This window comes from Myotis lucifugus, unplaced genomic scaffold (assembly GCF_000147115.1).
Source record: "Myotis lucifugus unplaced genomic scaffold, Myoluc2.0 scaffold_1, whole genome shotgun sequence".
Taxonomy (NCBI): Eukaryota; Metazoa; Chordata; class Mammalia; order Chiroptera; family Vespertilionidae; genus Myotis; species Myotis lucifugus.
Genome location: NW_005871049.1, coordinates 38,456,629 through 38,481,876, shown reverse-complemented (window position 1 = coordinate 38,481,876; position 25,248 = coordinate 38,456,629). Strand labels below are relative to the sequence as shown.

General features: G+C 50.5%; 2 protein-coding genes across 7 annotated transcripts in view; one reads left to right on the top strand and one right to left on the bottom strand.

The window, feature by feature from the left end:
* The window catches only part of PNOC (prepronociceptin), an 11,380-nt gene extending 9,212 nt beyond the window's left edge, over positions 1-2,168 (top strand). The window contains exon 2 of the mRNA XM_023753547.1: positions 1,650-2,168. Coding sequence (XP_023609315.1) covers positions 1,650-2,048 — 399 coding nt within the window. The 3' untranslated portion in view covers positions 2,049-2,168. The remainder of the gene's footprint in view (positions 1-1,649) is intronic.
* A 7,654-nt stretch (positions 2,169-9,822) lies between these two features.
* ZNF395 (zinc finger protein 395) overlaps positions 9,823-25,248 on the bottom strand; it is a 30,239-nt gene continuing 14,813 nt past the window's right edge. For 2 of the 6 annotated variants that reach the window (XM_023755948.1, XM_023755961.1), the window contains exons 2-11: positions 24,093-24,360; positions 21,744-21,976; positions 19,430-19,539; positions 15,438-15,673; positions 14,915-15,015; positions 13,643-13,922; positions 12,658-12,888; positions 12,010-12,102; positions 11,103-11,206; positions 9,823-10,873 (exon numbers count right to left, since the gene is read on the bottom strand). In XM_023755948.1, the coding sequence (XP_023611716.1) occupies positions 10,762-10,873; positions 11,103-11,206; positions 12,010-12,102; positions 12,658-12,888; positions 13,643-13,922; positions 14,915-15,015; positions 15,438-15,673; positions 19,430-19,539; positions 21,744-21,976; positions 24,093-24,347 (1,755 nt within the window). In that variant the 5' untranslated portion in view covers positions 24,348-24,360 and the 3' untranslated portion in view covers positions 9,823-10,761. Of the gene's footprint in view, positions 10,874-11,102; positions 11,207-12,009; positions 12,103-12,657; positions 12,889-13,642; positions 13,923-14,914; positions 15,016-15,437; positions 15,674-19,429; positions 19,540-21,743; positions 21,977-24,092; positions 24,461-25,248 lie in introns of all 6 variants that reach the window. The other 4 variants (XM_023755965.1, XM_023755955.1, XM_014457005.2 and 1 more) reach the window with 4 other exon arrangements.

The following is a 25,248-nucleotide window of genomic DNA, read 5'->3' as shown; positions in this document are numbered from 1 at the left end:
TAGGGAATAAGGTGCCATTCAGAGAAACACCAACAGACTGATAGACGAGCAGTGACCAAAGGAGGTGAGGGTCAGAAGCGGCAAAACCTTGCAGGAGAAGGAGGATTGAAGAGGCTTTTAAGATTTAGCCTGAGGGGTGTGGGATCTAAGCTGCCTGCACATCTCATTCCTTGGTTAGACATCGGCTTGTAAATCTCACCCGCAGAGGCATCTGTGACCCTCTGAACAGCTGAGGGAGTGTTTTTGCTCCCCAGGTCGGGACTATGGGACACACACAGGCCTGCTGGATCGTATCTGAGGGTCCCTCTTCCCCATCAATATTCTGATGTCCCGCCCCTGCCCAGAGCAGTAGCTCTTCGTGCCCTACAAGCCAGGCAAGAGCTCCAAGGTTTGATGAAAGACTGCAGCTTCCTGCTGACCATGATGGCAAGGTCAGGGTCAAGTGGGATTTTCATCTGGCTAAGGCCAGAAACACAGAGAGGACAATTTGGGATGACGTCAAAACAGCAAATGAGAAGAAAAGTTGGAGACAGAGGCTTCTAGGAGATCCAGTCAGAGACAGAAGTGTGGAGGACTAGGGCGAAGGCCAGGACCAGTCAGAAAACATCACGGTTAGGCCGCTGATTCCAATGAGAAGTGGGAGATGCCTGGAGAGGCAGAGCCACAGCAGAAGTTTCCAGGAGCCTGGTGGGTCTACTGGGCTGTATCTGATGATCCCTCTTCCCTATCAGTGGTCGGCAAACTGTGGCTCGGCAAACTGTGGCTTGGCAAACCGCGGCTACCTGGAACTGGATTGCCCAACTTGCCTACATCCCGAAGAGCCTTGACCTTCATTTTCTATAAATGAAGCACAGATAGTGATGAATAGTGTGTGGGGGCGGGGGGGGGGCGTGAAAAATTAATACCAGGATTGATCATTTCCCTGGTGACCTTAAAATAACCATGCAGATTTAACCACATGCTTTGGCATCCTCAATTTCTTAAGCCAGTCTGACCTCCAAGTCTGATAAAAGAACAAAATAAAAGTCTTCTTTATGGGTGACCCTCATGTGCTGTGTTTGACTCCAAACACCCAACTAAGTCTATAACAGGGTACAGTTGAGTGCGTGTGTTCTGTGTTAACTTGCTGGGTCACCTGGGATAAGTTAACGTCACATCTCTGCGCCCCAAGTTTCTCCATCTGCGAAATGATGGAGCTGGGCCAGGGAGTTTTCTGTCTCTTTCCAACTTTGAAATTCGAAGAACCTAAATAATTACATGTAGAATAGTTGCACAGTACTTAAGAAAGAAATGCTACCCTGACCGGTTTGGCTCAGTGGATAGAGCGTCGGCCTGCGAACTCAAAGGTCCCAGGTTCGATTCCAGTCAAGGGGATGTACCTTGGTTTTGGCCACATCCCCAGTGGGGGGGTGTGCAGGAGGCAGCTGATCGGTGTTTCTCTCTCATCGATGTTTCTAACTCTCTATCCCTCTCCCTTCCTCTCTGTAAAAAAATCAATAAAATATATTTAAAAAAAAAAAGAAAGAAATGCTTTAGAAGTACTTGCATTGGTACAGGTATAGACGATGGAGGGACTTTATCCCCTCATTGCCTTGGATTAATAGCTGTCCCTCTGTCCTTCTCCCTTCCTCCCACCTCTGTCTTTGCAGGTGTGCATCCTCGAGTGTGAAGGGAAGGTCTTGCCCAGCCCTCTCTGGACCCCATGCACCAAGATCATTGCCAGGGGCCCCTGGCAGCTCAGCCCCGCTGACCCAGAGCACTTGGCAGCTGCTCTTTACCAGCCAGGAGCCTCCGAGATGCATCTGAAGCGAATGCCCCGCGTCAGGAGCCTTGTCGAAACACAGAAAGAGACGGAGCCTGGCATGGAGGAGGCTGGAGAGGAGCAGAAGCAGCTGCAGAAGAGGTTTGGGGGCTTCACCGGGGCCCGGAAGTCGGCCCGGAAGTTGGCCAACCAGAAGCGGTTCAGTGAGTTCATGAGGCAGTACCTGGTCCTGAGCCTGCAGTCCAGCCAGCGCCGGCGCACCCTGAACCGGAATGGTAATGTGTAGCCGGAAGGGGAGCCCCTCCCAGCTGCACCGTCCACTTCAACCCATGAGTGAGTTGGGCAGGAATGAGCTGGGGGCAAGAAGAAACCTCATATACCCGTCTTAGCGCATTAGCCCCCAAGCACACACCCCCACACCCCAAGGTGTTCACCCCCCTGCTTCCTGCCCACCCTTTTTTTCAGGAGCAAAGATTTTTTTTTTTTTTTTAGGATTTCTTCTTAAGGCTGACCACTGCCATTGAGAGACTAGTTACCATGGGGATAATAGTAGTAGGTTAAGATAACTAATTCCTCTATAACTCTCCAGGAGCTTAGTTACTATGGGGACAGATAAGGGGACCAATTCTCCTATTCGGTTGCCATGGCAACCATTCAGCTCACCTTTTCTCAGAGACTTTATCTCTAAGAACCAGTAGCTAGACCTACCCGTAGCCGTTAGCAAAGAGTCTTATTTCTGTGGCTGTGATATTGCTATTTCACCTTCAAAAACAGCTTAGCTATCCCCCATGCCTCCCTCTATATCTCTAGACGACTGGATTCCATGGAAACCATGAAACTTTCCCAGTCTCCCAGTGTAGGATTTGTTGTTAGGGCCAGGAGCTACACTTTCTGCTCTTCTTTCTTCCACTTGCCGTGTGTCCATCCTACCACCTGATGGACTGGCCAGGTGGACTGACTCCTTGTGGTTGATGGCATCATCACTGAGCTTTGAGAAGCTGGCCAAACTGACCCAGTCGCTTTTAGAGTTGGGACTAAGGGATCATCTTTCCTCACGTTTTGCTTCTTCCCAGGGCCATTTTTGGTTTGTTTTGGTTTGTGTGCTTGCCCTTATTCCTTCCTCCCTTCTGGTCTGTTCTTACCCCCACGACCATGCTTCTACATGTATCTATAATATATATCAGATAATAAACATCAAAGACCCTGATCTATTGCCTCAATACCAATTCAACTTTCCTCATCCCATTTACTATCTATAATGTTGAATGGCACAGAGAGCTAGCACAATGGAATTTTCTGAAAATCTAAGAAAACCCATCAAGCCTATGTGCCTTAATTCACATATGGGCATAATATTATCTGCAGAGGCCAGCTGGCGTGGCTCAGTGGTTGAGCATTGACCTATGAACCAGGATGTCACAGTTTGATTCCTGGTCAGGCCATATGCCCTGTTTGTGGCTCAATCCCCAGTGCGGGGCGTGCAGGAGGCAGCCAATTAGTGATTCTTTCTCATCACTGATGCTTCTATCTCTCTCTCCCTCTCCTTTCCTCTCTGAAATCAATAAAAACATATATTTATTTTTAAAAAGATGATCTGCAGAGCCTCACACCTCTTCTTAAATAGTCTAGAAACTTGCCCTAACAGAAAGAACTAATCAGTTGGTCAACCCTAGTGGGGGCTTTTCCGTGGGGCTTTTCCCTACGAGGCAACAACAAAAAAAAAGCCTGCATGTGCTGTTTTAGTTTGTGTCCCATACTGCAAAGGTAGCCAGATTGTTCACCATCCTTCTTCAAAGCATATTAATACATGTTCATCTCTGGCACTCACACCTCAGCAGGGAGGCAGCCCACGTGGCTCTTTGCAGGTAGGCCAGCTTGTCTGCAAAAGGTCCCTGGCCAAACATGGGCATGTGCATTTGGTTGTGAGAGGCCGCTGTGTTTATTTTAGCAGAATGACTAATCTGCAACGGCCCTGAATGAACCTGCACTGTTTTTGAAGCCATATTCTCGGGTCCTTAACAAGCATTCTATTTCTTCCTAAGCCATATCTGCACAGTGCTTAACAATACATCTTTCAGAAGTAGCGCGGGTTGAATTCTCTCAAATCTTAGACATTCTTCTATAAAGTGGCTCTTAGGGAACTGAAACTTCTGTCTGATTCTGAAGTACAATCATTTTCTTTACCGAAAGACAGTTTAAAATCAGCCACATTTGCAGGAATCAATGTATTTCTTTTTAAAAACCACACACACTATTTGAGCTCCTATTCAGGCAATTGGTTTTTCTCATTTTCTATTAAGCTTCCAACTGAGCGGCACTGAGGCAAAACTGGTGACTAGCTTCTGTCTGCTGCTCTGCTCACGATGTAAACTTCCTGATGGAAACGCTAGACATCCACCAGCTCATTTGGGTTTTGTCGATGGCTCGCTCTCTCCTTCTAGAGCCACCTCTCTATTTCTTTTCCACACATTCATGGTTGCTGAGTTCCAAGATGGATGTGTGTTTATGAGCTTGCCTTTATTCTCTTCCACCCCAACCAGCCCTTCCCTCGCTCAACATTTCTCCAGCTTGGGGCATTCCAGTTGCCAGTGCTAAGCTATGCTTCTGTGACATCCAGTGCCAATCTGTTCTGATAAGGTTGGAGGAAGCGGGGCTGTCTCACACTGGAATGGGCTAAGGAACCCTAATCAGAAAGTGTAGCGATGTGTTAGGAAGGAGGGACGCTGCATGCAGGACCTAGGCAGAATGACGAGAAGGCCACACCTGGTCTGGGGATCTTCCGTCCCTTCCCTGTCCCTATACCGTCGGAGCCTTGACCCTCATAGGCAGTGGAAAGCGAACACATTCATTCATGATGAGGAATTAGTGAAATCAGGCTGAAAGAGCACTTGCAATGTAAGACAACCACACGTGAGGGTGTAATTCAAGAAATAAATGACTCCACATGGACTCCACATACCAGGGATAAGAGAACGGTCTCCAGGCCGGGCACCTACCCTGTGCCTTTCAAATAGCAGCCCACAGGCCTTCCCTTTATGCTGCTAGTCGTGCCAATAGACTATAGTGTGATGGTCTGCTATATAATAGGTCTATATGTATCATATATATTAGAGCCAGGGAGGGAAAGCAGGTGTAAGGGAGTTGCTGCTCCAGGGGCTGTTTGGTTGGTTGGTAGCTTTTCTCTGCCTCCTTTCCATCGCTCAGTCACTAGGGTGTATAGGATTGAAGGGTCAGTAGAACTGTCTGGTTTGTCATTATAATCATTTCTGTCTCCCCAGGTGTCCGGGTGATCCCCAAAACAGCATGTCGCCAGGCCCAGACCTGCCGGCTGGGCATCCGGATTCCTCCCTTCCCGCGGCACTGAGCCGGGCTTCGCCTCCAGGTCTCCACGCGCCCCCCCCTGCCCCCCCCCCACTGGGGCGCAGCGCCTCCCTGCCTGGCTGTCTTTCCTTCCCCCTCCCCCGCCCCACCCACAGCATGTTTTCATGACAACCCAGTCCCTACATCAGAGTGTATTTTTGTAATTCCTCCAGCTGACATGTAAATGGTCCCGTCTTTCCTTCTCGCCCACCTCCTCCCTCTTCTAGGGGTGGGTTGATGGAACAGGACATCAAGCCTGGGGTTTTGACTTGTCACTGCCATCACTTGTTTGTAAAAGAGCTGTTCTTTTTGACGGATTGTTTTAAACAGATTATTTCTCCATTAAACTTCTACTGAGCAAATGACCGATAGATTGGTTGGCTGTTTTTAAGTGACGTCGCCGAGAAGCGCAGACTCCAAGCGCACCATCAGAGCTGCCTCTCTCGGGAGGCAGGGGCAACAAGTATGTGGCTCTGCTTTATGTAAAGTATGACAGGCAAGAGACGTGAGCACAGACACACGACTGTGCTGTGTCCCACATGCAGCTGGGCGGATGGACGGGCGGGACCGAGGGGCCGAGGTTCTCAGAAACTCCCTGCGCACGGCAACATCACCGACGGACAAGTTGTTGGGTCCCACCCCACCCTCCACCCACACCTCACCCTCCACCCACACCCCGTTTCTGACTCAATGCAAGCACTTGCAATGTAAGAGAACCATAAGTGAAGATGTAATTTAGCCTCAAGAAATAAATTACCACACAGGGACTCCACATAGCAGGGATAAGTAGAAATTTGCATTAAAACTTTTTTACTTTTAAATTTAGGAAGAGAGAGAGAGAGAGAGAGAGAGAGAAATATTAATTTGTCCTTCCACTTACTCGTGCACTCATTGGTTGATTCTTGTATGTGCCCTGACTGGGGAGTGAACCCAGCACCGTGGCCTATCGGGACGATGCTCTGGTGGTCCGTGAGGTCCGAAAGGTTGGCAACCGCTGCTCTAACCAACTGTTAGGGCAGAAATCAGCATTTTTAACAAGCTGCAAGAGATGCAGATCCTGCTGGTTTGGGATGACTAGACTGGGATGTGAGGTGAGGGGCAGAGCCCGGACAAACCTGCTGTTTGTCCTTTTTTCTCCAATTTAACCCGAAACACGTTAAGGTGTGTGACTATCAGAGTCCAGCCAAGGAACATCTGGTGCACCCAGGCAGAGTGACTGAGGAGTCCAACATCTACGTAAGGGAGGGTAGGGCGCTCTGTTGAGGAGGTGGAGAGCCTGGGTGAGGGGGAGTCGCCGAACCCACTGAGCTCAGAGCAGGCAGGGCCCCGAGAGGCAACTCCTCTCTCCTTCAGCCCCTCCAACTCCAGCCTGGGGCCTCCTGTGGGTCAGACAACCAGAAGCCAGACAGTTAGGGGTCCGCAGACGCAGCCATCAGGTAAGCCTGCGAGGGCCCAGGGCTGCAAACGAAGGATGTCCAACTCAAAGGCAGTGAACAGATGCGGGGGCTGGGGCCAACAGCATGGAAGCAGCAGATTCTATCCGGGGCTTTCTTAGAGAGATGGGGTGGACAGGGACAAAGGGAAGGAGGAGAAAGAAGCCCTCCGTTCTACCTCAAGGCAAGAAGAAAGGCCAAAGGACAACCTCCCGCACCGGCTTCAGGGGCTTCTGGGCTTGACCAACCGTGATCAAGCTCCCGGGCCCTCTCACAGCGCCATCACCCTCGCCGTCAGCCCTGCTCGGGGGTCCTCGGAACCCACTCCTCATGGTCCCATGTTGCTTTCTGCTCCCAACACCCTCCAGCTCTAACTGGCCATTTGGACCATCACAGTACATGGGCCCGAGGAATTCAGGGGGGTGGCCCAGGTTGCTCCCTAGGTCAGAACTCCTCCCGTAAGTAGTGTGTAACTATATTTCTCTCCTGAGTCACTTGCCAACTCCCCAACAGACTCGGGAACATGGCCAAGAACATGCTTCCCATGGTCAATATAAGCAACCTAGAAAATACTTATACTGCCTGGATTGCAATCCTAGTGCCATGGTTTCCCAGTGTGTGACCTTGGGAGGGTTATTTAACCTCACTCTCTTCATCTGTAAAATGGGGATAATAATAGTAACTCCTTCATCGGGTGACTGAGGTAGTCCATAACTCTTGGCCTGGTCCCTGACCATGGTACCTACTGTTATTCTACACAAATGAATGTGCGTGCTCTGCCCGTAGGGTGACTGATGACTGACATGCTATCTATCCTTTGCAGGGAAAGGGGGGGGGGGGGGGGGAACAGGCACAACATTCAATCAGACAATGTACCATTTTATGTACCATTTTATTCCTTATAAAATATATTTCATATTGTTGCTGTAAAAACATTACATTTCACATTTAAAAAAAAACAAAAAACTTTTTTAACAGTAAAAATAATACTTGGAAGACAGCTGGGGGAAAAGGCGCCAGTAAGACAAATTCACAAATGGGATTTCTCTCCCTCCCTCTCCCTCTCTCTCTTTTTCTTTTCTTTTTTTTTTTTTTTTTTTTGCCCCTGGTAAAGTCAGAACCTGGGAGGAGCAGAAAATAACAGGACAGATTTCTTCAAACAAATCAGAGTATCCACCTCCAAATTAATCATGTCCTCCAAGGACAGAAGCCATAGGTGTACCATCGCCATGTGGACATTGCTCAAAATGCTCTCTAAAACTGCAGAACTGCTTCCCCAGCCAGCTCCAACACCACACAATTGAGTCCAATTATTGTACTCACTAGTCAGTCCTTGTGCTTTGCACCCGTGACCTCACTTGGCCACCGCCATTCGGGACTCTCTCTGCACTGAGTCAGCCTGAGGGCAGGTTTCGTATCATTAAGGCTGGTCATGGTAGGCACCAGACTCCCAAGGTAACTCCAAGAAATATTTGGAATAAGGGTAACGCCAGTGAAATAAAGTTTCCCCAAAATAACTGCATTTGATGATCAGTCCTGTTAGTTTCCAACGTGCACCTGTGGCATCTTACCTTCTCTCAGATTCTGCTGCCCAGGTGGGCCGGGAAGTTAGGGAGAGAGACACAGAGATGAAAAAAAAAACAGGCACGATCACTGGATCGGTTCACAAACCACCCCACCCTCCGAGAAGAAACAAACGGGGGAACCCCAGGGACAGACCACATGTCAGGAACCAACACAACAGCCACGAGATTGAGGTGCGGGAAGAGGGACGCCAGAGGGGGCCGCCACCACCCGAAATAAGACAGGAGCAAATGCAGACAGGGAAAGCTGCACCAAAACAAAACATCAAAAGATAAAATAAAAAATAAAACCACCTCAGCTTTTCAATGGTTTCGTCAATTTCTTCTTTCTCTCTTCCTTCTCTGCCCTGGGTACCAAAGACATGAAAAGCCTACCTCCCTTAGAGAACACCTTTATATCCAGTTATATCTGCACAATCCAAACCGAGGGGGAAATGAGAACAGCTTTTCTAAAGATGGGATTAAGAAGGGAAGGGGAGGGAAGGGAAGATACTGCTGGGCAGCATCCCCGCGTCTCACACACGCCCTCCCCTCCCCTCCCCGAGAAGCCCTGAAAACGGACAGCGTGGGAGGTGAGCAGAATCAGGACGAGCTTTTCATTCTCAGGGAGGCTGAAGGGACAGGAAGGAGAGCCCTGGGCCACCTCCGGCTGGCCTGGCTTTGAGCTTTACCGAGGAAGAGATTCCACTACCTTTTTTCACAAAGTTATAAAAATATACCCCATCACCACCCAAGACACCTGTGCATAACTGTCTTTCCCTCTGTCACCAAACCTGGGTCCCCATCACCCTTCACAAGCCACACCCCTGTTCTCAGGTGGGCAGGTGTCCTCACGTTCCACCTGCCTCCCACGGCGAGGCATATGCACATTCCCACGGGAAGCAGCCAAAGGAGCTCCCGATAGCCAGGTATTTCCCTCTGGGGCAGGAGGTTTCCTCCTAGGCTCAATGACAGCCCACGGGGGGGATGCTGCTGCTCTGTCCCCAGAGTGGCTTGGTGGGGTTCCCTGAGCCCCTGACATCTAGGACATGGGTCCAAGGCAGCTGGTCAAGCAGGCCTCAGGGAATGGCCACAGTTCCTAGGAAGGAAGGCGAGGGGTCTTCCCTCGGGGCTCAGCTCACCCCATCTTAACCCCTGGTGGGCATGGCACTCAACTCGCCACATCTCTCTCCTTCTCCGCAGACAAGCTTTGCTCATTAACCTCCTGAGCAATGCGGTACAGGCTCCCCTCAATTGCTGAGGCCTCCAGAAACACCCCGGGCTAACGCGCCAGGAGCTGGGAAGGCATCCCCAGTCCTCCTCACCCCATTTCCTCAGCTCTCTCTCAACCTTCTCCATCCTGCCTTCAGGCAAGAAGGTGCTAGCAGGTACCTGGGACGGTCACACCACACTAAGATAACATTACCTCCTCATCACCGGGCTGGGCCAACCGGAGTAACAGATCCAGAAGCCTCCTGCCTTGCGTCCTATCCCACTTGTCACCAAAGGGAGGGATGAGATTGCTCCCAAAGGGGCAGCTGAGCCATCAAACAATGAGAGACCTGCCAACTGCTTCTCCATCGGTGGGCAAGCTGCCACTCACCTACCTACCTATGCTCTTCTCTCTCCTTCCCCACCAGCCCTGCCTGTAGCCTCGGGAGGGAAATGGGGAAATCCCTGGTGAAACCAGAGGCAGAGAGGAACCTACCACCCAAATAAAGGGGAACTTTAATCAGATAAAGGCTTCTGAATACACCATAAAAGAAAACAAAGTGTTTTAGCAGAGAGCTTTCACAGATACGGAAACCCTCTCGCTTTTCCTCAAGGAAAGAGGAAAGAATATCAAGGTAGTGTTTGACCGCCACACGTCAAAAAGTGAATTCTGATCAGCCTTTTGGCTCAGCTACTTGGGGACAGTCTTTAAAAAAACGCTGGGTCTGGGCTTTGAGAAGAAGCCGCACAGTACGTGCTGGGATGCCACCCAACGTCTGAGGGGACCCAGATTCAGAGAGTTGTCACCAGAAGGTTGTCCTTTTACTTCCATGGAAGCTGCTTGGCGAGGCAAGCTCTCCATTCTCCAGGGTTCAGGTGGAGAAGGGCTTGCTGCAAAAAAACCCCCAAAACACCGCCCAGATACCCCCCCACTCTTCCCACCCCAACGGCAGGTCCTGCTCTCTGAGTCATCAGCCAGAAACTTTTTTTTTTTTTTTAAGAAAAGTAAATTCATCTTGCTCACAGTCCTTTCTGGGTGAGTTGAGAAAGCAAAGAATTCACCAACTCAGCAGGAAACAGAATGAGCGGTTCCTTCTTTTGATGCTTACACACTAATCCCCAGGCGAGAGGGGATGTGGGGAAGGGAGGCCCATTCATTCTTTGGTCTCTAGTTCGCTGCAGAATACCCTTGGTCAGTTTTGGCTTTCTCCTCCTTGAGGGGGGAAAAAATAGGTTCGTTTCTCTTTTTAAAAAATAAAATGTGCCCACAAGGGAGGGAAAAGGGGTTTAAGTATTAAACCTCAGCCAAGAGAGCCCACACTCCCAGTGTCCACTCTTTATCGGTAGGTGTCTGCTGAGGGCTCACGGGTCCGCCTTTTGTCATCTGGCTGCCGTGGGGCCGGGAGCAGCGAGGGGGAGCCGGCCGGCAGGTTCAGTCCAGGAAGCGCTGGCAGGCCTTCTTCCAGCGGCAGGCTGTGCACCACTGGTCCCGGTGCTCAATGCCGTACACTTTGCGGCACTTCTTAGCCTCCCCGCGGGCCTTCCTGCCAAGAGAGTAATGAGGGCACGTCACGAGCTGGTGGTTAGCCCCGGAGAGTGGCCAAGTGTGAGGCTGAGCAAACAAGCGGTGTGTCCTCCAGCCGGGCTCACCCCGCCCCGCCTGGTTCCCAGGACTGACCCTGAAGACCAGGGTCAGTGGACTCAGAGCCCACGCTCGCAGTGGAGACAGTGGGGACGAAAGCCAGGAGGAGGCGCTGGGAGCAGAGGCCTTACCTGGTGCTGCTCTGGGCCCGGGGTGGAGACGTGACAATCAGGTGAGATTTCATGGCAGGTGGTGGCTGCTGGGGCTCGCTGAGGCTTAGCGACCTGCTCCGGACCTGGGCACAGAGAGAGGGGCCATAAGCACAGGGCAGGCAGCCACGCCCGCGGGGCCCCTCCTTGTGCCAGGAGGGCCAGCGTGCCTTTTCCGGAAGGACATTTCAGACGGAGGTGAACAGGGGCCAGGTGAGGGGAGCGGGAGAGTGAGGAGCAAGCCTCTTCGTGACGCTCATGAGAGAGTAGGGGCCACGGGCAGGGGAGTTGGCCTGGCCACTTCAGGGGCTGCTCCCTCAAGACTTAGAGGCAGTCACCACAGGTGACAGCAGAGAAGGGATGGCACTGTCTCAAAGCCACGTTCAAGCATCCAGGCTTCCCAGTGCGTGATCCCTTCCTACCAGAGCCGTGTAAGACTAGAACCCACGGTGGGTGGTGCAAGTGGCTTCCAGTGCATTTTAGTTCAGAGGCAAGCCACCTGAGCAGTGGTCCCCGGTGGCCGCGCGATTTCTGATCCAGTCTACACAGCCCCCACCAGCTCCCACCTGCTTGCTTGCCCTCCACCCTCCTCCCCTCCAGGTTTCCCACATTCTCTCCCTTCTTAACAAGCACCACAGACACTCGGGCCTAACAGGGCACTGACCCTGGCCTCGCCTCGTGATTTTCTTGGCAATAAACTTGCATGACCTGGTTTTTTCTCTGCAGGCACCCTCCTTCCACCTGCTAAGAGGGGCTGGGACCCGCTGGAGAGTGCCAGGCCAGGGGGAGATCTTCACGAAGTGTGGGTGCTGCTGACCAGTGCGAGGAGAGGGCCCCAGCACTGGGTATGTGTGGCAGGGCCCTGGGGCTCGGAGACCGGCACACTCACCGGAGTGAGGGAGGAGGCCGTGGAGGGGGCGGCGGCCCAGCTTATACTGGTGTAGATGTGCGGTGAGACGGGGATCTGAAAGGACGGCAGGGCCTGCGGGAGACAAGACAGCGTCAGCCCAGGTCCCGGCTCTCTGACTCCACCCACCCTCCTGTGACATCAGGATGCACAGCAGAATGTCTCTGGCGGGAAACCCTGGGATCCGCCAGAATGCCCTTCCCAAGAGAAACAGCAGAGTTCCCAACTCTCTGACGTGTCTCCTTAGTCCTGGGCGCCAGTCTTTTTTAGGAACCCCTCTCAGAGCCGGTGCACACGCTAGCCGCATGACGTCATCATCACCCACCAAGAACACGCTATAGGCAGTTCCCCAAAGACGGCCCAAAGCCTCCTGAGCAGGGAGCGATTGCTGCAGTAAGGGTAGGGCGTCCCCAGCAACCACGTGGAATTAGCAACATTCTCCTGGATGAACGGGTTTAGGTTTGTCTATCAAAACACCAGCCACAGTCTCCAGCGGCAGCCAGGTGCCTGAAGGGCCGCCTGAAAGTTGGCCAAACATGAAATAGCTAAGTGACCACTCATTCTAATGAGGAAACCTGGCTCATTTTGTAAAGACTTTCTGATTGAAAGCACTGCTGTCTAATTACTAACCTGCCAATCAGTCTGGAGTCTGATAAAATCAAGCTGTGTGTGTGCGCCGAAACCGGTTTGGCTCAGTGGATAGAGCGTCGGCCTGCGGACTGAAAGGTCCCGGGTTCGATTCCGGTCAAGGGCATGTACCTGGGTTGCGGGCACATCCCCAGTGGGGGATGTGCAGGAGGCGGCTGATCGATGTTTCTCTCTCATCGATGTTTCTGACTCTCTGTCTCTCTCCCTTCCTCTCTGTAAAAAATCAATAAAATATATTTTTAAAAAAAAATCAAGCTGTGGGCACGAAAGCATTGAAAGAAAAACTGGCACAAGGTAAGCTGTGTATTTACTGAATACCTACTATGTGCACAGTGAAGACCATCCTAAATGACACCCCCTCCGTGACAACTTTCCCAACCACAAGGGCATCCTAGTTTGGTCCTTCCTGTACCCACAACAATGTCTTGTGCCTCCAGGAAGGTACATGGACGATTATAATTAATCATAGTTACATATGCATTTCTCTCTCCAGCTAAACCGTGCAAGGTCAGTACAATGTCTTATTCTGTCTGGAAAGCTTATCCCACTGCTTGACACATAGTAGGGTTTTTAAAAATAGGTGCTGGATTGTTTGTTAATGTAACACAATTCTAGGGACTAGGGATTTGCTCTGGGAAGCCCAACGACATGACTCTATGCGCCTTTATAGCCAGCGGCGTAACATCTCCCCCGTCCAAATCCATCAACCTGGTGCTCGGGGGTTCAACCAGATTTCTAGTAATCACTCGTGACAGCCACCGAGGAAGAACTCGGGAACCCCCACATTTGTCAAATGTAACTTATTTTCCTTTCCTTCTTTGTAGAAGTTAGAGGCGACCCATTTAGCTACAGGACTCAGCCTCCGATCGGGGTGGTCAGTGGCCTGTGATCCGGCTGGTGGGTGACAGGTCAGACACGGAACATCCTCACGGTCGCAAGGCTAAGCTCCCAGTGTGCCCAGCCCTACCTGGTATGCATGGTCAGCCTGAATGTGCCAGAAGGAGCCGGGAGCTGACTTGCTGAGAGCACCGGAGGGCAGGTAGGATTCCAGGCCAGGGTGCTCTGGGCCCGAGGGCTGGCCTTTGGGAGGAGGCGGTGGGAGAATGGCGAGGGGTGGGCTGGTCACACCGGGGGTGGGGGCTGAGTCGGCGGTGGGGGTGCCAGCAGCAGCTGCTTCCTCCTTCATCTGCACTTCCGTGTAGTAGAAATCCTCCTCCCGCTTGAACTGGTCGGAGTCCACAGAGTCCCTGCGGGGGCGGGAGACACGGCGGTGGTCAGGGACAAGCTGCCTCAGTTCAAACACAGGGGAAACTGAGGCGCAAGAGGGGCTGTCTGCTCGGGGCCACCCGGCGAGTCAGGGAAGGAGCCCAAGAGGCCACACAGGAGCCTGTTCCCAACTCAACGTCACAGGGGAGGACGTGCTTGCACATCAATGGGACTGTTTCTCCTGCACCTGAGGCTTCTCCTCTCTCACAGGGTGCACGAACCTCTCCTCCTGCAGGCGTCGTCTGACCCTGAGCCCTGCCACGGGTCCTGTCGGGCCCACCTCGTTGCAGTCACAGTCTCTCCTCCAGGGAAAGGGCTGTGAGCCAGTCCCTCAGCCAAGAGCACCCTGACTCTGGGGCGGCCGTGTCGACGGAGCCCCAGGTCCCCGAGGGAAAGCAGGGGCAGGCCTCACCACGGGGTCTCCCCAAATCACCCTGTTTCTACCCAGAATTCTAACAGCTTGCATCCTACAGTGAGGCAAGATGACACATCCACTTACGGATGTTGCTCCCTCCCCATGAACAGATAGACCAGTGGTTCTCAACCTTCCTGATGCCGCGACCCTTTAATACAGTTCCTCACGTTGTGGTGACCCCCAATTTCATTGTTACAAATTGAACATAAAGCATAGTGATTAATCACAAAAACAGTATGTAATTATATATGTGTTTTCCGATGGTCTTAGGCGACCCCTGTGAAAGGGTCGTTCGACCCCCAAAGGGGTCGCGACCCACAGGTTGAGAACCGCTGAGATAGATTGACATTCACTGCGACAGGAGAGGAGGGTCCTTCCTTCCCAGCAAGGAACTCTCTCCAACAGGCCACTCCGCCGGGCACAGGGGTGGGCACCAGGTGGCGCTCTCCACAAGTCATTTCCCTGGAAGCATTCTGGGCTGTGGGTGCCCAGGCATCAGCAGGGTGGAGGAGACCTGAATGCCACCCGAGGCAAGCAGGCCCTGGGCCCCACACCTACCCCAGGTGGAGGGCCTTCACGTGGCGCTTGATGCCCACGATGGAGCGCAGGACTTTGCCGCAGTTTGGCCACAGGCACTTGTACATCACCTTCACCGAGTTCTAGGGGAAAGGAAGACAGGGTCATTGGGACAAGTTTCTCTCCTTCATCCCCTTCCCATCCTCACCTCCTGGGGACATCAGCCTCCTGCAAACAAAACCTAACAAAAGGCTCGCTGGGGCCAAAGAGACTGACAGGCAGGGGCCAAGGGCCTCGGCCCAGGAGCCGGGCCTGGCGGCCGGCAGCAGCGCTTGGTGCTGTGGGTCAGACCCCACCAAAGCCTCAGGAGAGCAGCAGAAGAGGCGGGGACCGGCGCAGAGGTGAAGAGGAACCGCATCGAAGAGAGCTCCTGGGAATGTCAAGAGGGATCAGCAGCAGCAGGGGAAAACGAAAACGGGATGGAGCCTGAGAAGGCCTGGGACCTGTGGGCCCCACGTGGACGCCAGCCTCGCCGGCCCGAGCTCACGCTCACATCACCACGTACCTTTCTTTTACGTGGAGCTGGTTCATCCAACAGGAAAGCGTCCGGATCAGTTTCAAATCCAGCATCGGTTTGGGGAGAACCAAAGGCGTCCCCCAGATACTTGGGGCTGGCCTGGGGGTGGGGGGGCGAGGGGGTGCAAACGCCACTGCTCGCACTCCAGTGCCCGCTGGTGGTGCTGCTGCCGCTGTCGGACACGTCGCCGCTCTCCTTCCACGGGTCGCAGGCCGCACGGGAAGCTGGCGGAGGGAAGAGAGAGGACGCTCATGGGCCCGTCCCCAGACAGCGCTTCTGGCACGGCCCTGTCTGCACCGGATTCCACACGGACAGCCCAGGTCAGAGGCCACGACGTTCTTGATTGGAGCCTGGGTTCCTGAGTCCAATTCCTGGCTCTGGCTCTGCCTGGCTGTGCCACGTCAGGGAGGAAAAACCCAAACCTCCCTTTTCTGAGCGTCAGTAAAAATGAGGAGACATTGCACCTCATCGCAGCAATGTCCCTGGGCAGTCCTGCTCGGCTCCAGTGGCCATTTCCTGCCACGGCCACTTTGATAACCACTGACCAACAAGCACACACTGAAACTTCATCTTGTATATTATTAACAGAAAGAGAACCGAATTTTAAAATGTGTTTCTCACTGCCCGGCTGGTGTTGCTCAGTGGTTGAGCATCGACCTATGAACCTGGAGGTCATGGTTCAATTCCTGGTCAGGGCACATGCCCGAGTTGTGGGCTCAATCCCCAGTGGGGGGTATGTAGGAGGTAGCCGATCAATGATTCATTCTCTCTCAACATTGATGTTTCTATTTCTCTCTCCCTTTTCCTTCCTCTATGAAATAAAAAAATATATATGTGTGTGTTTTTTAATGTGTTTCTTGCTTTATATGTTTTTTAAAAAGGCAGGGGGCCTAGCCGGCATGACTCCCTGGTTGAGCATCAACCTATGAACCACAAGATCACGGTTCGATTCCCAGTCAGGGCACATACCCAGGTTGCGAGCTCGATACCCAGTGTGGGACTTGTAGAGAATCAATCAATGATTCTCTCTCATCATTGATGTTTTTTCTCTCTGTCTCTCTCCCTTCCTCTCTAAAATTAATAATTAATTATTAAAAATAAATAAATAAATGGCAGGGGGAGGGGGAGGAGAAAGATTCTCTCGAGTCCTAAAAGAGTGGGTGAGAAGGTGTACAGACATGTGCCAGGGACCACTGGGTGCCTTCCCCACAGCGGAGTAGGATGGAAAGGCCAAGCTAAGAGCTTGTTGACCAGGCTTCCTTGAAAAATACCTATTGGTCACTTAAACCCAGGCAAGTCCATCAAAAACTGCCTGTGGGAAGCAACCACGCAGCCAGCTCTACAGCCACTGGGACGTGTACCGTTCATCAGAGGTGGCGGCAGCCCAGGTGGCTGCTTTTACCCACCAGTAACGCGTTTAGAGAAGATAATCCCTGACAGCAATTCAGACCAATGACAGATGCCTGGGTGACGCCGGCAGGGCCCTGAACCTGCCACCTGCTCACCCTGAACCTGCCGCCTGCTCCCAGCAGTGCGTCCGAGCAGGAGGAAGATCACAGTGAGACGTGACACTTCCGGTTTTTAAATTGCCTGTCTTAGGGCTACTTCAGGCCCAGCCCGGACTCTTCCATCGCCCAGGCCATAAATCCCGATTCCTTGATAGGACAGGAGAATCTGACATTCTCAGACACAGAAACAGCAAGAGAAGAGGGAAAAAGTGTGGTGCCCATGTCCCCAACCACCCCAACCCCCACCACGGGCGGGCTTTCCATGGAGCCTCCTCCGTGACCTGGGTTCTGAGATCGACGGACACGTCCGTTGTAGCCAGGATACAAATCCGACTGCTTTTCTCTCATCCTGCTCCATATTCCCAACTGCTTCTCGCTGAGCTAGACACCTGGGGTAGACACCCAGCATTCCTGCTGCATGTTGCCCATCCAGGCTCTCCTTCATTAAGTCACACCTGCCAGCAGAAGCCCACCCACACAGCATGGGATGCTAAGAGCTCTTCCCTCCCTAAGTATCAACTGCCAAGTCTCAAAGCTATGACTCCCTGGAAACCAAGAGTTTATGACATCGGGGCTTCCAAAATAGGGGAGCCCTTCGGGGAAGAACTCAGGAGCCCCAACAGCCCAATAGGTCCAGGGCCCCCACACACCCACTCCAGGAGAGAAGGGCAAAGAAGCAGAATGCCACATCTAACTCTGGAGAAGAGCAGGTCAAACACAGGGAAACGCTACAACACAGCAACCTTCCACAGGCAGCCATGCAAATGGCTCAAACGCTGGAACTGGCAGATTGGCACACGGAGGAAGAAAAATATTTTAAAAAGCAAAAGGTTAATTTCACAAATTAATCTATACGTTGTAAGATGAACATAAATTACCCCACCTTCGATCGTGCGATTTTCTAGGGGAGGTACTAGCTATGCTATGCATGAAAACCAAGTACTCCTCTGCAAGAACACAGCAATGAGAGCATACAGCGAACCTCTAAGAAATATTTATAATCCCCTCTGGTCTCGACACACACACCTGCGCAGGACCACCCTAACAACACAGACACCACAGGGAAGAGTGGTTTCTGTGCAAACAGTATCCATGGTTAGAGCAAGGTGTGGGTGACTGTGTAGACCCCACCTTGCGGCAGAATACTTCAATATCATTCGCTGCCAAGGAAGCCTTATATTTCCACTGATTTCAGTCATAAGACCAGACATATAATGGAAAAACATCTTTAATAAACTAATAAATTTTGTGTCCAAAAGGGACTTCAGATGTCAGGATCGTGGCATGTTATGTTAGATGTATATGTGTTGGTGTTGGGTGCTGTGTGTGTGTGTTTGTGTGTGAATATTATATATGTATTCTACACACACACACACACACACACAAAACCTGATGGGAATTGAAGTCAATGATTTTCTTTCCCTTTCTGACACTTTTCTGGATCCTCCTCCTATTGACCAACCTCCTGGATCTCCTAAACTCGTAGAATTTCCTGAGAACTTAAAACTGACTCCTTACTTCCCCGTTGTGTTTGTGTCGCTCTCGGTGCTAACGGAGTAGATGCACAACGCACGCCAGGCTTCACCACAGGTGGGATCAGACACAACAACTAACTAGCAAACTCGTCACTGATGATGGATGGGCTTTGGGTGAAGGAAGTAGATTTGCTTCATCTCTCTTTTGAATTGACTTTGTATCTAGAACGATGACTTTTGAGGGATACTTGTAAAGGCCACTTTCCTGCTGACTCTGTATTTTCAGTTAAAACTCACCAATGAAGAAGTTATTCCCTGGGAGTAAGTCAGGCCAGCCCCATAGCGACTTCCCAAATGAAACATTCAGGTTCACCACCAATCTTGCCAAACTACTAATATCCAGCAGCCCTTCTTCCTCCCCCATTTTACTGATGGTGTATTTTGGGGGTCGCACCAGAAGAATTTCCCTTTAATCTGTCAATTTGCTGTGAAGTCCTTCTATCGCTTTGCATGAAGCAATTAGATTTATTTTAGACTTCGGCTTGTTTATTCCAGGTCCTTGGCCGGTAGGCCCACGCTAATTTACAAGGCTGGATTAGGCACTTGGAACAGGGGCGTGAATCTTCTGAGGCCACTAGTTTAGTAAGTTTCTACCTTTGTGAACCAAATATTCCTCGGTGGGCCTGGTTCAGGCCCCCACCAAAGTGCCTCACTCACTTACTCCCATAGAAGAACTTACTCAAGTGGCCAGTGTGGCTCAGCCCCGTGCTCAATCATCTTCACAAGGCACCAGGAAACTTCTCCTCAGAGGAGGAAACTGAGGAAAAAGAACGGAAGCATCCAGCTCAGTGTCACTCAGCCAGGCTGGGACACAGGAAAGAAGGGACTCCGGGATCCTGCTGCCAGGCCAGGCCTTTGGCAATTAGCTGCTCAGAGCAGAGGACGTGAGTGACGAGCCTCTGCCACACCCAGAACCCACGTGGACTCCCTTCCTCACCAGAGAAGTTGGCCTCGGCCCCAGGAGGACTCTGCACGACCGGGCTGCAGGACAGGGACGTCAGCACCATGGCCGCCATCATCTCGTCCATTTCCACCGCCTCGGACTTCCTGGATTCAAGCAGGTGAGGGCCAGAGATTACATGCTGGCACTGCTGGTCACGTGATTATATCACCTATCTGGGCTGTCCCCTCCTCATCCCCACTCCAATCAGCCAGCGTGTACGTTAAATAAAGCATGAAGGTCTCCCCTCATTCTTCATAAAAAATACTCATTCTGGATTACGTTTATAGTATCAGTCAACCCCAGTCTAAGGGGGTCGGTCCCCATCCCACTGCTGACACCCGGAGGCCACTCCATTCTCTCCCCTGAATTCACTTCCTAACTAACTCTGCAGCTTAAAATAGAGAACTGTATTTTCGGGGGAAGAAGGAGAGTCAAAGCAATGAAAGAGAGCATGGACAAAAAGAATGCCCACTAGAATTCGAAAGCACTAAAATTACCTTTCTTTCCCCCATCTTAAATTTAAGAGGAAACAATTACACTAACCAATCCCTTTCCCCTCCCCCAAGAAAAATGATGAGGAATTCTGTTAGCTTCTGAATGTCAACAGAACCTAGTACATAAGCCAATGAGCAAGTAAACCAGAAGGACTAAAGTAAATCTCAATGCTTTATACAGCAGAGGTCTATAAAATTTTACATGCGATTTTTAAAAAATCCATATGAAGTTACATTACGTGGAAGTAAATTTAGAGCTGTCTATAAGTTAATGCTAAGGTATGGAAAGTTAGACTGAAATACATTTGTAGGTAACTCATCCATTTCAAAGGACTGAATAATCCCTTCTTTACAATTCAGAGCCACCAAAATGTGTGACTGGGTTTGAAGTAGTTAAACGAAGGCCAGTAATATGTTAAACATATTAGCATCCCTTTGTTATACGTGCTCTTTGTATTTTTATTTCCATCGAGTAGAAAAACAAGTTCTCTGCCAACATTCCTCTGAATTCACAATCACAAATATTGTTGCTCTGGTCTGCTGTCAGTATACTGTCAATGGCAGTATTCCCCACAGACAAGCACAGAAAGAGGTGGAATGAGGCTTAACTGTGTGCACATCCTGGATATAAGACAATCTCCATTGGCAGGTTTTCTTTTTTAATTTTAAAAGATCAATGTACAAACAGTATGTAACAGAAACTAGGATATAGATAGATAGATATAGATATATATACACACGTATATACATATATTCCCCCTCAGGGTAAAATTGTATCATAAAATTCTAAAGCCAGATATACATTCATACAGTCTGCATTCAACATTAATGGTTTTGAACTATGTTGAACACCTGAAACTAATGCAAAATAATACTGAACATATACTGTAATTGAAAAATAAAAATTTTTAAAAAATCAATGGTTTCAAATGTCTAAGCGAGGGGTCAGCAATCTATGGGCTGTGGATCAAATGTGGCCTGTCGCCTGCTTTTGTATGGCTCCCAAGCTAAGAATGGTTTCATAATTTTTTAATGGTTTTATAAATCAAAAGAAGAGTATTATTTCTTGACATGTGACACATGGAAACTAGATAAAATTGAAATCTGAGTGTCCATAAGTAAAGTTTTATTGGCACGCAGCGGTGCCTGTGTGTTTCCTTATTGTCTGTGGCTGCCCTCACACTACCACAGCAGAGCAGAGTCTCCAGGACAGCGGCCGCGTGGCCCACAAAACCTACCCTACTTACTATCTGGCCCATTCAGAACAAGTTCACTGCCCTAACCAGTTTGGCTCAGTGGACAGAGCGTCGGCCTGCGGACTCAAGGGTCCCAGGTTCGATTCCGGTCAAGGGCATGTACCTTGGTTGCGGGCACATCCCCAGTAGGGAGTGTGCAGGAGGCAGCTGACCGATGTTTCTCTCTCACCAATGTTTCTAACTCTCTATCCCTCTCCCTTCCTCTCTGTAAAAAATCAATAAAATATATTTTTTTAAAAAAGCAAAACAGAACAAGTTCACTGATTCCTGATCTAAGCCATTTTTTCCTGTCTCTCATCATGAAAAACTAAGACCTAATTTTAATCTAAGTATGAAGAGAGGAAAAACAGCACTTAGTCAAACCAAAAACATAGCAGAACAGGGGCCATTCTGGGTTTTTCTAAAGGATGCCGTCTCTTCTCTCTGCGTCCCATTTGTCCAATATCTTGACAACTAGACACCTAGGACTTGCACATTCCTCCCCCATCACAAAACATGCCACAACCCCATTCCTCCCCACCCACATGATTTTCAGAGCAACGGTTCTCCCCCACAAACCTTTTTGGGACGTCAATGTTCCTGGAGACAGGCCTGTAGGCTTGCGCCTGGGCTCCCTGCTCCGGAAGTGGCCCCTGGGGGATGGGGCCCTGTAGCTCGGCCAGCCACACCTCCTCCGCTTTGCAGCAGATCTGTAACTTCTGGTCCAGCAGCCAGACCGTCACCTTGTCCTCCGCCCAACTGTGCTGCTCCACCAGTCCCGTGCACTCTTGCCCCCCGTACCACACATACACCTGGTGGGAGAGAAGAGCAGCAACCGGGGTCAGCACTTAGTAGTTCTTACCCCACAGGCCCCAAGTTCTGGGATCCGCCTGGCACCAACTAAAGTCCCCGACTCAGCTGTCATTTAAGCAAGATGCTGCCAGGTATCCGCTTCCCACCTGAGCCCCCAGTGGACTGGTTCTTCCCAAAGCAGATCCTTATAAACTCTCTACATCAGCGGTTCCCAACGTGGGGCACACGCCCCACAGGGGGGAACTTGGCTTTTAAGGGGGGCCATTCGAGAATGAGTCATTAACAGTGAATTTTTTGCATTTCTTAGGGTTCTAGGGGCCTCATATACAGCATATAAATATATATTGTGACCTATTTGTGCATTTCAGTTCTCTATTATATGTTTTGAAACTTTATTTGCTATTTTTTCATATCACTTCATGTTATTTTTTTTTAACAATATCTCAGTGATTTCTTCCTCGGTACTTCTACTGTCCTTTCGTTCTTTTATTTTTCTCTTTCATGGATGCCATGTTCTTTGGAAGCTTGTTTAGACCAAGTTAATGGCCTTTTAGGCTTCCTCCACGTGAACAGTTCACTATTTGAATAATAAGAATTATATGTCACCGGGAGGGGGGGAGAGGCATCAGGATTTTAGATATGCTTAGGGTGGGGCATGGCCAAAAAAAGGTTGGCAACAACTGCTCTATAAGGAGAAAGTGAACATGTCAGTTTCTGAGATTTTTTTCTTCTGAACTTACAATCTGTATCCATTGAAGCTTAAGTTGTTATCATCTTAAAACAGACAGTTTTCTGTAAGCCTTGTGGCAACCAGAAAAAAAACCTCTAATTCAGCAGTCGCCAACTGGTGGTACATGGACCGGTGGTCCGTGAGGTCTGAAAGGTTGGCAACTGCTGCTCTAGTTGATATACAAAAAATTAATAAGAATCAAAGCATGACTCTGAAAAAAAATCAACAAACCACAAAGGAAGACAGCAAGAGAGGAAGAAAGAACAAAGGAACTACAAAACAGTCAGAAAATAATAAAGAAAGTAACAACGGTAAGTCCTTACCTACCAATCATTACTTTAAACGTAAATGAGTTAAATTCTCCAATGAGTTAAATTCCAATCAAATGAATTTGGAATCCGTGTCCATCCTCCGGAATTCTTGCCCTGCATTGCCTCCAAAGTCCTATAGATCTGCCGGTTCACAACTATTGCCTTGAATTACTCACCCTGCATTTTGCCCTGCAGGGACTTCTGAGTCTACCTAGGGACAAGACGGTAGGGATGGAGAGGTAGGCTGTCCTCTCTCAAGGGCTGCCGAGCAGCTGGGGAAGCGAGCTGTGGGAAACAGAAGCCTCAGCAGGGAGACAAGAGGTAGAGCAGGGGTCCTCAAACTTTTTAAACAGGGGGCCAGTTCACTGTCCCTCAGACCGTTGGAGGGCCGGACTATAGTCTAAAAAAGAACTATGGACGAATTCCTATGCACACTGCACATATCTTATTTTGAAGTAAAAAAACAAAACGGGAACAAATACAATATTTGTATGTGCCTGTGGCCCGCGGGCCGTGGTTTGAGGACCCCTGAGGTAGAGTCTACTTACGGACCCTGGAGAAGGCAATAAAAGAGAAGCCCACGCATCTGGATCTAGTGATACTATCAGGTACGGGCCCTGACACAAGGGGAGAAACACTGGAAAAGAAAGACCAAATAGTATTCTGACTAAACGAACACCTTCCTCTCTTAAAAACTTCTAAAGGTAATTCGAAGACACAACCTTATCTCTCATAAGCCTGAGATTCTTCCCTTTGTTTTGTTAAGTTGCAAACCAAGACAAGTTAAGAAAAAACTAGGTTTGGCCATGCTTAAAACTGAGGTTTTGAGTAGGTCTAAGCCCAGAAAATCAGATGTCAGGTCTCGCCAGCCTTTTCTCCAGGCAGCACTGTCAGTCAGAGAGGAGTCCTGGGTCCGCTGCTGATGACTCATTCTCTCTAGAAGCCTGCTGCCCTCAGGCCCACAGGGCAGCAAGCTGAAGGTCTGTACGCACGCGGAACGATGCCCAGGGAGTTCCCACCTGTCCCTCGGGGCACCACTAGCCTGCCGGCCACAAGCCTGGGAAGATCGCGCACCTGTCCACTCAGGCACCATCCTACCTTCTGTCCAGGCTGAAAGGCCATCTGCTGGAGGCCTGAGGTGCTGGGAGCCTTGAGGACTTCCTTGGGCTGCTCCTGACAGGACGTGTCCTTGGAGGTGAAGGGCTGGGGAGCCACCCCCTCCAGCAGCTCCGCCTGCGGCTCCGAAGGTGGGGCAGCCCCGGGTGGCCCCGACACCCGGGCTCCCAGGAGGGACCGCTTACCGAGGCGCCGGGACAGCACACTGGCCATGCTGCTCTCTTTCCTGGGGAGGCAGAGGGGACACAGAACCCTTTAGCCATCATCTGGAGGAATCAGGAAGCTTCAGTCAGCGCCCTCCCTACATGCAGCAGCAGTGTCAGTGCCTCTTAAAATGGATGAAACGTTTGATGGTAACTTTTAGAATATTTTTCTTTTTACAGAAGTAATACCCATTTCTCGTAGGACATTTAGAAAATACTGATAAGTGTGCGCGCGCACACACACACAAACACACACACACAAACACACACACACACACACACACACTCAAGAAGCTGCCTCCCAGAGACACCTGCTTTCGCTATATAGCATTCATTCCATGCTTTTACTTCTACAAAAATGGGACCATGGTTTGGTAAACTACATTTTCACTTAGTAGCTTGTACAGATTTAACTACATCAGTCAATGTTATTTGATAAAAACCCTTTTAGAAACCACAGAGTATCTTCCTAGGCAGATGCATCATTGTTAATTTAACAAGCTCTTTATTATGATACCTGGGGGCTGTAGCCAGTGTTGTGCTGTTTGACCTGCTCTGCCCACAGGCAGCATCCTGAGCTCTGCCTCAGCACACACACACACCAGGTCAGGTACTGATATCTGATACAGTCACGTACCGCTTAACGACGAGGATACGTTCTGCAAACATCAGCGTGCACGTACACAAACCTAGATGGTATACCCAGTGGTCGGCAAACTGCAGCTCACGAGTCACATGCGGCTCTTTGGCCCCTTGAGGGTGGCTCTTCCACAAAACACCGACTTCTGCGCATGGGCCACAAAGTTTCAATCACACTGTACGTGCGCGCCCGCACGTGGTATCTTGTGGAAGAGCCACACTCAAGGGGCCAAAAAGCCACATGTGGCTCGCGAGCCGCAGTTTGCCGACCA